The 11,763-nt window shown below is 46.0% G+C and overlaps 1 protein-coding gene across 1 annotated transcript; it reads right to left on the bottom strand.

The window, feature by feature from the left end:
- Positions 1–371: 371 nt before the first annotated feature.
- On the bottom strand, positions 372–8,539 carry LOC123139268 (B3 domain-containing protein Os03g0212300-like). Its single transcript, XM_044559065.1, has 3 exons — positions 8,335–8,539; positions 8,159–8,248; positions 372–376 (listed from the first exon to the last, which is right to left on the bottom strand). The coding sequence occupies exons 1-3, from the start codon at positions 8,492–8,494 to the stop codon at positions 372–374; spliced, it is 255 nt and encodes an 84-aa protein (XP_044415000.1). The 5' UTR covers positions 8,495–8,539.
- Positions 8,540–11,763: the final 3,224 nt, after the last annotated feature.

Raw genomic sequence — 11,763 nt, 5'->3', positions numbered from 1 at the left:
GACTGGTCATCATCAACCTTCCAGGAAAAGGAACATGGCGAAGAAGCGGAGAGGGCTGACCCGGACGCTTCAGGCCAACATGAGAGCTAATCTGCCATGGCGGCTCATACCCGTGATGTGCTAAAAAACAATATGAATCATTTGTACTCGGGGAGTCATGTAATAGAATAGAAATAACTTTGATTTTGTCGTGCCATCGTGCATGTTTTTGGTGCTTAATGCTATTAAGCTGTCATGTTATATTCACATGTGTTTACTTTTTATCTGCTTTCCGTATGCTTGACCATATCTTTTAACTGTCCTGCACATAAAAATAGACCACAAGATCCCTTGGCGGCTTACCGCAAGGCGGGTGATAACAACTTGATATATTAAGCTACAAAAAGAATCAGAGATAAGCCTGTTGTAACATATTGTGACGCCCCCGATTCAATCGTACACTAATCATGCACGCAAACGTGTACGATCAAGATTAGGGACTCACGGGAAGATATCACAACACAACTCTAAAACATAAATAAGTCATACAAGCATCATAATACAAGCCAAGGGCCTCGAGGGCTCGAATACAAGTGCTCGATCATAGATGAGTCAGCGGAAGCAACAATATCTTAGTACAGACATAAGTTAATCAAGTTTGCCTTAAGAAGGCTAGCACAAACTGGGATATAGATCGAAAGAGGCGCATGCCTCCTGCCTGGGATCCTCCTAAACTACTCTTGGTCGTTGTCAGCGGGCTGCACGTAGTAGTAGGCACCTCCGGGGGTAGTAGTCGTCGTCGACGGTGGCGTCTGGCTCCAGGGCTCCAGCATCTGGTTGCGACAACCAGGTAGAAGGGAAAGGGGGAAAAGTGGGAGAAAAGCAACCGTGATTACTCATCCAAAGTACTCGCAAGCAAGGAGCTACACTACATATGCATGGGTATATGTGTAAAGGGCCATATCGGTGGACTGAACTGCAGAATGCCAGAATAAGAGGGGGATAGCTAATCCTGTCGAAGACTATGCTTCTGGCAGCCTCCGTCTTGCAGCATGTAGAAGAGAGTAGATTGAAGTCCTCCAAGTAGCATCTCCAAGTAGCATCTCCAGGTAGCATCTCCAAGTAGCATCGTATAGCATAATCCTACCCGGCGATCCTCCCCTCGTCGCCCTGTGGAAAAGCGATCACCGGGTTGTTTGTGGAACTTGGAAGGGTGTGTTTTATTAAGTATCCGATTCTAGTTGTCATAAGGTCAAGGTACAACTCCAAGTCATCCTGTTACCGAAGATCACGGCTATTCGAATAGATTAACTTCCCTGTAGGGGTGCACCAACTTACCCAACACGTTCGATCCCATTTGGCCGGACACACTTTCCTGGGTCATGCCCGGCCTCGGAAGATCAACACGTCGCAGCCCCACCTAGGCTCAATAGAGAGGCCAACACGCCGGTCTAAACCTAAGCGCACAGGGGTCTGGGCCCATCGCCCATAGCACACCTGCACGTTGCGTACGCGGCCAAAAGCGGAACTAGCCCCCTTAATACAAGAGCAGGCTTACGTTCCAATCAGGCGCGCGCCAATCAGTCGCTGACGTCTGAAGTGCTTCGGCTGATACCACGACGCCGAGTGCCCATATCTTTCCCACGTAGTTGGTTAGTGCGTATAGGCTCGTAGCCAACTCAGATCAAATACCAAGATCTCGTTAAGCGTGTTAAGTATCCGCGAACGCCGAACAGGGCCAGGCCCACCTCTCTCCTAGGCGGTCTCAACCTGCCCTGTCGCTCCGCCACAAAATCCACTCGCGGTTGCTCCACCAGCCGACCCGACTTTAGTCTCCACATGTATCATGTATAAAGTATATAGTATATACCCGTGACCACCTCCCGAGTGATCACGGACCGATAGTATAGCACGGCAGACGGACAAGAATGTAGGGCCACAGATGAATATACTAGCATCCTATACTAAGCATATAGGATTACAGGTAAACGTAACAACAGTAGTAACAAGGCCAGGCTATGCATCAGAATAGGTGTAACAGAAAGCAGTAACATGCTACACTACTCTAATGCAAGCAGTATAGAGTAGAATAGGCGATATCTGGTGATCAAGGGGGGGGGGCTTGCCTGGTTGCTCTGGCAAGAGAGAGGGGTCGTCAACTCCGTAGTTGAACTGGGCAGCAGCAGCGTCGGTCTCGTAGTCTACCGGAGAGAAGAGGGGGAAGAAACAATGAATACCATGTAAACAGATGCATATCGATGCATGACAAGACAAGTAACGATGCTAGGCGTGCCCTAGCGTGGTATGAGGTGGTACCGGTTAAGGGGGGAAACATTCGGGAAAATATCCCCGGTGTTTCGTGTTTTCGGGCAGAGGAGCCGGAGGGGGAAAGTTGCGGGTTCGATAGGTTAGGGGTGTGTGGCGGACGAACGGACTGCGTATCCGGATTCGTCTCGTCGTTCTGAGCAACTTTCATGTTGAGAATATTTTAATCCGAGTTACGGATTAAAAGATATGATTTTCTAAAGATTTTATTAATTTCTGAAATTTAATTAATTATTTAATTAATTCGAAAATGGATTTATGACATCAGCATGATGTCATGCTGACGTTAGCAATCAACGTTGACCGTTGACCTGGTCAACCTGACATGTGGGTCCAGGGGGACCCACCTGTCAACCTCTAATTAGGTTAATTAGGATTTAGGTTAATCTAATTACAGTCTAATTAAACTTAACTAGTTAATTAAATTAATTAAACCGGATTAATTAACTTAATTAATTAATTAATTAGTTAATTAATTAATTAATTTTATTAAATCATTTTTATTTTTATTAATTATATTTATTTTATTTTATTTTATTTTATTTTTTAATTCCTTTTTTTTAAACGTTTTGGGGCGGGGCCCTGCGGTCAGTGGCCCGGGGGGGGCTTGCGGGTCGGGCGCTGCGGCGCCCGTCTGGGCGCTCGCCCCAAATCGGCGGCGAGGAGGACCGGGGCATGGCCGGGCGGCCACCAGAGGGGAATCGCCGAGGGAGGGAGCAGCAGGGCGCCAGGGCGCGACGGCGGGTGCGGCGTAGCCCACCCAGGCGGCGAGGGAGAGTTGGGCGCAGGCGCCGGCGGCCAGCGACAGAGAGGAGGGGAGGGTTCAGGGGGTCGGCATCGCTGGAGGGAGAAGGGGCCGGGGTGGAGGCGACTCGGTGGAGGGCCAGCGACGACGTGCAGGGGACGGCGCACGGGAGCCGCGGTGAGCGCGGGCGCCGGCGAGGCCAAGCAGGGCGACGGCCAGGGCGGAGGGCGACGCCGTCCAGGGCAAGACGAGGCCGGCGCGGGCGGAGGCACGCCGGTCAGGGCGAGTGCGCGCGATACGGAGAGAGAGGGGGGGTGGCCGGGGTCGAGGGCGCAGTCGGTGGTGCCGGAGCACGACCAGGGGCTGAGGAGGGTGGCCGCGGGCGGAATGGTCCGGCGCGGGCGACGGTGGCGCCGGAGCGCGTCGAGCGGCGACGGCCGAGGCGACCTAGGGGGAGAGGAGGACGAAGGGGGAGCTCGCGGGGGGGAGTAGGGCAACGGGGCAGTGGGCTCGAGGGCGGTCGGGGAAGACCAGCGAGGAGGAGGGCGAGGAGGCGGCGTTCGGCGGCGACGAGGCCTGGCGGCGGCGAGCGCTGGGCGTCGGGGTCGACGGGATCGGGGCCGATCCCGATCCTGATCGGTGGGGGGAGGAGAAGGGGATCGTGGGGGGAGTGGGGGGTGTTGTCCCCGATCCAGATTGGATCGGGAGGAAGGGAACGACATGGGGGGGTGCGGGTGGTTGGGTTAGGGTTTCCTAGGGTGGGGGGATATGGGAGGCTGGTTGGGCCAGGGAGGAGTTGGGTCGGATGGCCCAGTTGGCCTGGGGCTTTCCATTTTTTTAAACCTTATTTTCTTTTATAGTTTCTGTTTATTTGTTTTCTTTTATTTCTCATTTTAGTAAAATACTACAGTGGCAAGAAAATAGAGGTTGCAAGCTAAGCCACAGCCACAAACCACTTAGCATCGAAGCAAAATAGTTTTGAAATTGTTTAACATTTTGAAAGCATTTAAATAATTATTATTGTTACTATTTTATTCACTTTAGAGTATTTAAACATTTTATAAAGGTGTGCTTTCCACACCATAATTACCTATGCAATATTTGGTTCACTCCGAACAGTTTAGTTTTAATATTCGAAAACTTTTATTCTTTGGTTGATTTTGAATTTGAATTTGAATCAGTTATGAACTAACACGAGATTAGGAACAGTAATCGAGGTGACGTGGCATCATTAGCAGAGGATCACTGTAGCTTAATTACCCGAGCGTCACAATTCTCCTCCACTACAAGAAATCTCGTCCCGAGATTTAAGAGGGGGACTAAGGGGGAAAGGTCTGGTTACGAAATCCTAACGAATCTTCTCAGTCTTGGTTCGTCTTCTCGAAGAGGTCGATCCATAACGTTGATGTCTCCATTCCACGGCTTCAGGTCCTCACGATGATTTTTTTTTGAGTTTTCATTGTACATATGAAGGACAAGGGGTAACTTTGGAAAAACGGACCTCTGAAAGGTTGACTATCTGGTTGATAACATCGGGGATGGTGGCGGAAAGTAAATCTCGAATTGCAATTTAAGAAAACACCGAGAGCAAGTAAGACGGTGCAATAAGAAGTTTCGAGAGGATAGGCAATCGTTCATTGCCTAAAACAAAGTGTGAAAGGGGTCTAGAGCAACAAGAATAAGTATTGTGTCTGATACCAGAATAGATCACTTGGCAGGTGGCCCGTGAATTACATAAGAAGTCAAGCGCGAGGAATAACTTTGACAACAGGGTGTACAGGAGAGTCAGGTTTCGATCCTGTGTAACTGTGGGTTATGGGCACACCATATGGTTAAAAGTATGAAGGCCGCTGACATCTTGTACGATCATGTAAGCCAGGCATGCCAGAGGGTAGTCTATCGGTTATGTCGACGACAACATCGATAATAAGGGCGAGGGACGAAGAGAACCATTTTCCTGCTCGTTGAACGAGGCGGACCAATAGGCAAAGTTCTCGTCCATCAATGGTTACTGAAATGTCATCATCAGTAGCAACAGGGTCTTACTGACAGAGTGGTACAACAAGGTGTTTGCATAAGTAGTGAATTATTACTGCTTAGATCATATAGATCACAAGAAACGTTAACCCAACCAATGGAAAGGAAAATATGGTTATCAGGTTGAGCAGAACAATGGAAAGGAAAATGTGTTTAAACACATATTTCAAGGTTATATCCTTCCCAAGGACAAGTAGAGCATGATATCCATGACAGGATAGAAACTAGAGAACCTTTTAGGTAAGGGGAGAGGAATTTCATGACATTATCCATACAACGTTGTCTAGATAATTGAGCAAGAAATATTTAGCATTGGGCTTCAAATGTTCTTATTGAAAATCGGAGTACCACAGACATGCTTCGAGATAGCATTGACATGGTTATCAAGTAAGGGTCAGAATTTGGATGCACAAAGGATCCATCAGGAACAACTTATAGAATAAGTCTTATAATTTCCTCAAGGAAGAATGGTTAAACTTGCTAAACAAGAAACTATAATAACAAGTCCTCCGGCCAGGTGTGATAGGCATGACATCACCCTACCGATATATAAGGTCCAATGTTATAACTCTTGGAAATATGTCACAACCATCATATCTGACCGAGATTCAGATCTGATCGATGTTAGGAATCAGGATACCTCAGACTTAGGATGCCTAAGAAGAGAAGGTGCGACACAAATTGACGAGATGCCATTGTAAGATTCTTAGGAAATGAACTATGGAAGTGAGTTTCGAAACATGAGTTCATCAGTAAACCAACGAGAGGATGAGGAGGTAGCTGATGGAATCAGCGGTAATTCATCAAGATTAACAAAAGATGGGTTTCCACAATTAGGTGAATAAGGAAATATCATTTGTCGGATCAAATGATATAATGAAGCATGTTTGAGGAAAACATACACAATTAAACATTGGTAGAAAGGTGCGCCCGAAATATGGGTTGGGCTGCACGACCAATGTCAGAATGGTGATTCAATAATCAATAGTCTAAGAAGGAATGGCCGGCCATTAACTTCAAAGTAATAGGGTTGCTAGAAAGGCAGAATCCAAACAGCACCGTTCTTGTTGGTACCCCGGTTGGAATCAACGCGAGGACCAAGAAAGAATGGTGATGATGAGAAGTATCACTATTCCAAGAATTCTTAAGAGGTGGAGCAATCCTCACAACATCCTTGATATTTAAAAGGTGGTAATACTCCAAGGTAAAGAAGAACAAATGATGGATAGCAGGAAACTCAAGGTATAACACAAAACACGAACACGTTTGTGTTGACCGGAAGGCAATAAAGTGGTCAAAACTAACACAAATCATCGGGGGCAAGGATAATATTTCTCATCATGAACTCAATTGATATCCTGGAAGACCTCATAAGGTCGATGACGATCACGACACATTTGTCGAGGGATTTCATGAAGATGATTCAATCAGCGATGACATCAGGTCAAAGTAATGATGAAGCAGAAGGTTATTGGAACCATGGGTAGGACACAAACTTGAAATCAAGCTTGTTGTTCAAGGCGAAATGGAATGATGAGGGAGATCGGCGTAAGCTTAGCTATCGTCGCAAATCGGTCACTACTAGGAAAAGGCATGCTAGTGGCGCACCGAATTTGCCTTCTAATGGCGCACTACTGGTGCGCCACTGGCATCACGCCATTAGAATTAAATTCTAATGGCGCACCACATGTGCGCCATTAGTATCTGGTGTTCTAATGGCGCACCACGTAGTGCGCCATTAGTATAGCCCACAGTGCGCCACTATTATCTGCTATACTTATAGCGCAGCACATGGTAGTGCGCCATTAGTAACAACTTTTTTAATTCTTTTCTTCTTAATCTCAGGTCACTATTGCACATATGAGATATTCAACACATATATATATATACACAACAAGCATCCATATAGCAATCATATCCAACACACAAGTTTCATCATATATACATACATTGCCAACACATAGTTCCGTCGTTACAAAAGTTTCACATTGTTCATCCAACACCGTTATCCATCAATTCACAAAAGTTTCACATTGATACAAAATAAAAACACAAATGGAAAAGAAGCACTCCATCCACGCAAGCTTCTGTCAATTAAATCAAATCTGCAAAATGATAAACAAGAAGTTAGAAGAAGAAAAAGAAGAAGACTAGAAGAATACTAGAAGAGGAAGAACACTAGAAGAAGAATAAGAAGAGTTTTGGAAAAGAAGAAGAATAAGAAGAAGACTATAAGCTTATTATGTAAACTTGATCATTTTGTGCTAACATAAGTTATTTTGGAGCTAACCTATAGGAAACTAAGCATATAAGGTCTAAGTTAGTATATTAGAGCCAACTTAAGTAAAATGAAGCTAACCTATGTCATTTTGGAAAAGAAGAAGAATAAGAAAAAGACTATAAGCTTATTATGTAAACTTGATCATTTTGTGCTAACATAAGTTATTTTGGAGCTAACCTATAGGAAACTAAGCATATAAGCTCTAAGTTAGTATATTAGAGCCAACTTAGGTAAAATGAAGCTAACCTATAGGAAACTAAGCATATTAGAGATAACATAGGTAACTAAGTATATATATATATATATATATATATATATATATATATCATTTTGGATAGCTAACCTATAGGAGATCTGACATACCTGACAAAGTAGGAAGTTCTTCTCCTTCTTCTCCTTCATCTCCCTGATGCGCCTAGAGCGGCGAGGCGGTGGAGGCAGTGGAGGTAGTGGGATGTAGTCTTCTACCACAATTGGCGTGGTCATGTCGCCCAGCTGTGGGATCGCCGGCGCCACCACCGGTGCGTGGTCATTGTCAGGCACCACCACCATCGCGAGGCCACCTTCAGGCACGACCATCGCTAGGTCATCCTCAGCCACCTCCATCTCTTGCCCATGGTCAGGCACCATCATCTCTTGCCCTTGGTCAGCCACCACCAGCGCTAGGTCATCCTCAGCCTGATGCCCATCGTCATCATGCAGCTCCTCATCCTCACTCTGCTCCTCTTTTCCCGCACTCCAGTCCGGATCATCCTTCTTGTTGTCTATGCTGGTGCCAGAATCGCTGCTGCTTTCGCTACAGCCAGAATCGCTGCTGCTTTCGCTACAGCCATAGTCGCTGCTGCTTTGGCTGTAGCCAGTGTCGCTGCTGCTGCTCCTACCTGTCCAAAATGCAACAATGACCATTAACAATCGATGTGAGACAAAGCCAAATGTAGAGGAATAAGAAGAGGCAGAACGTACATACCGGCATCATCATCGGCAGCGTAGTGCATGTGACACATAGTCTTGTTGTACACCTTCACGATGAGCATGTTGGCGTCGTCGTCGTACCTGAAGACAAGGAAGTACCCCAGCTGCAGGTCGTAGGCACGGTAGAACTTCTCCCACCCACGAGACAAGTACATGTGGCCCTTCTTGATCGCCAACTGCACATCCCACTGCCTGCGAAACCCGCTGCCGGCCTGTCGCAGCTTCACATTATTTGGCGGATCTTCACCCATCAGCATGTTCATAAAACTGTCAGGCAGCCTCTGCAGTTTGGGAAAATGAGTGATGTGGCAAACAACAGATATCATAATGAGATGGGTGAAGGGGAGATCTCTCGTTTTATATACCAGCGTCATGGATGATACTGAAGCCTCAAGTATGACAGTGAAGAACTCAGAAGCATCCAACTCGTACTGCGGTGTCGCAGATCGGCGGTGGCTGCTTCCCGCCATCTCTGATAAGCAGCAGAAGAGACCAATTAGTACCCATGCATGATAACAGGCATTAGTCGCAAGTACCCCATATGTCCTATTTTTAGCAAAGTCATGCTAAAATTCACGGAAAATTTTAGCATGACCTTTGCTGAAATTAGGACATATGGAGTGCCCGAATTTGCCGGAACGGAAGTTAATCGACATTCCGGCAAACTCAAGGGCCTCTTCGGGTACCTGCAAATTCATCACGACACAATGGTCGGAGACAAAACCCAACAAACTAGCAAGTCTTTCTCAATGTGATCACAAGTAATTCAGAGGCATCACAATAAAGCAACACCCTGCACTAGCCTAAAAACAAGTGAAGTTTCACCCATATAAGAACAACTTTATAAAATCAAAGAAGTTGCTAAATTTTTTGTATCCTTCATACACACTGGAGTACAATGCTTTATAATGTTCCATCATCATTACATAAATCCAAGACCATGTGTTCCATCATCATCATCATTACAGAAATCCAAGAAACATCATGCTTTTTAACAGTTTTCAGTTTGGACAGAATACTGAAAACTACAGTTTGGACAAAATTCCTAACACTTTGGTCTTCTAGTTACAAAACAAAACTGACATAATTCTAGATGCCATAACTGAATTTTTTGACAGTAGCTCAAGTTTTCGACAGTATCTCCTAACAGTAGCTCCTAACTGAATTTTCTGCTTAAAGGGAAGGCTGACTTAAGTGGCAAGATGATACAATTTGCGTAACATAACAATATATGCATCTTAATATAACACCATCTCCTAACAGAAATAGTATCCCAGGTTTCCATCTTAATACCACAAAGAATTACATAAAAAAATCTAGGATCATTTTTTCTAGAGAAAAGCATCATTATAAGGGGCCTGGCCTTCAAACTAACCAATTTCCGAGGCCTGGCCTTCTTCATAGGAGAATCTGAATTAGTTCAAATTCAAAATTTATCACTTTGCAGATAATAAATCAAATCCACAGTACAATCTAAAATAACAAGAAACAGAACTCAGCTGTTCCAATCTATATGCCACTGGATGAAGGTCAACATCTATGAATTAACTCAATCCCTGAAGCAACTAGTTGGAACTTGCAAGCGCATGTACTCTACTACTACCTAGCAACAGGGCAATCCTGCAGTTCTTGTTGTTTGCCGCAAGATGAAACTTATTAAGCATTCTGCCTAGACATCATTAATGGAACAACCGAACTGAATCTTCAATCACATCCATTGCACCTTCCCTGGAGAACAATGCCCTCATCTATTTTACCATCTCAGAAAGTTCACGGTCTATTTTCCTATCCCAGGCTGAGCAACTAACACAACCTTCTCATGTTCACCGCTAGAAAGTAGAAACATCCCATCTCTAATGAAAAGATAGCACAGTTTCAAAAAGAAAACAAACAAAAGTAGGAGGAACTCTGATTCTCCTATATAGTTACAAAAAATGCAGTACAAAAATGCAGTGCAATTTGAATCGTGAACCCTAACTTTTGGAGCATGTGCTTTCTGTCTTGAAATTCCTTTTGGAGCATCGGTTGGAAGGAATGGGGAATGATGGAGAGAGGGAGGAAGGAGGAAGGAGGAGAGGTACCTGGTCGCCGGAGGGGTCGGAGTTAGGGTCGGCGAAGGGGTCGGGGTCGGGGTCCGAGCTTGTCCGGGTCCTCGCTCACCGCGGTCGAAGGAGAGCAGGGGCCGGTGGCGGAGGATGGCAGGGGCAGGCCGGGTGGGCATGTCGGGGCCGCGCTCGCCGTCTGCTGCAGGGGACGGAGGAGGCCCTCGCTCGTCGGAGGGAGGAGGAGAGGAGAGGAGCGGGCGGCGCGCGCTCGGCCGATCCCGTTCGGGGGGCGCGGGGGCGGCGGGGGTGGACTCCTGCGGGGGTCGGGGCGGCGGCATCGGGGCAGCGCAAGACCACAGCGGCGGCGGCGGCACCGACGTCGTGCAGGCGCGACGGACGGAGGGGGCGGAGCAAGGGAGCGGCGGCGTACGGTTGGGTCGAGTGGATCTGGCGAGGGAGGGAGGGAGGCAACAGTGAGAGGGGGACAAGTGAACTGGGGCGAGGGATCTAATGGCGCACGCAACCATAGTGCGCCATAAGTACAACCACTCTAATGGCACACCCCGCAACGGTGCGCCATTAGAATTTATCAAAATAGAAATAATTTTTTAAAAATATCATCAAATTTGTTATTTGAAAATATTTATGAATATGAAAAAATATCATCAAATTTATTATTTGAAAATATCATCAAATTTCTTATTTGGAAATATAATCAAATTTGTTTTTTTTGCAATTTTAGTTGCATCCATTTGTGACGGTGGAGCGGGCCGGGGAGGGTGCGGGGGAGAGGGTGCGATGGGACGTCGGCGGCGGTGGAGTGGGGAAGGGTGCGGGGGGTCGGCGGCGGTGGTGGAGTGGGGAGGGTGCGGGCAGGGGGTCGGCGGTGGAGTGGGAATGGTGTTTTTTATATTTATTTGTGTTTAAATATGTTCAAACTTGTTTAAATCATAACAGTAATATTTTTTATGCATTTTAAATGCTGTTTTTTATATTTATTTGTGTTTAAATATGTTCAAACTTGTTTAAATTATAACAGTAATATTTTTTATAAAAATAGTAAAAAAATTTAAAAAATATGTTCAAAAAGTGCGGGTGCGGGGGGCCGGGTGCTCCGGCGGTGGAGCGGGGGAGGGTTGCGATGGGTGGAGCTAGCGGGGGAGGGTGCGGGTGCGATCGAGATGGAGGGGGATCGAGATCGAGATGGAGGGGGAATCGAGATCAAGTGTCCTCATGAATTCAAAAAGTGCCCATGAAATTTAAAAATATTCATGATATCAAAAAGTGATCATGAAATACAATCGAGAAATGAAGACTACGATTTAAAGTGCCCATTAGTAGTTTTGCAAAAAAAGAATAAAACAAAATTTACAGTAATG

Source organism: Triticum aestivum, chromosome 6B (assembly GCF_018294505.1).
Source record: "Triticum aestivum cultivar Chinese Spring chromosome 6B, IWGSC CS RefSeq v2.1, whole genome shotgun sequence".
Lineage (NCBI taxonomy): Eukaryota > Viridiplantae > Streptophyta > Magnoliopsida > Poales > Poaceae > Triticum > Triticum aestivum.
This window is presented reverse-complemented; position numbering and strand designations above follow the sequence as displayed.

What these genes read in the sequence shown, in the direction of transcription:
- LOC123139268 (XM_044559065.1), bottom strand. Translation starts at nt 8,494, where the DNA reads ATGTACTTGTCTCGTGGGTGGGAGAAGTTCTACCGTGCCTACGACCTG. An exon ending in CGCTGCCGATGATGATGCCG is followed by an intron (nt 8,249 to 8,334) that starts GTATGTACGTTC and finishes CATTTTGGACAG; the next exon opens with GTAGGAGCAGCAGCAGCGAC.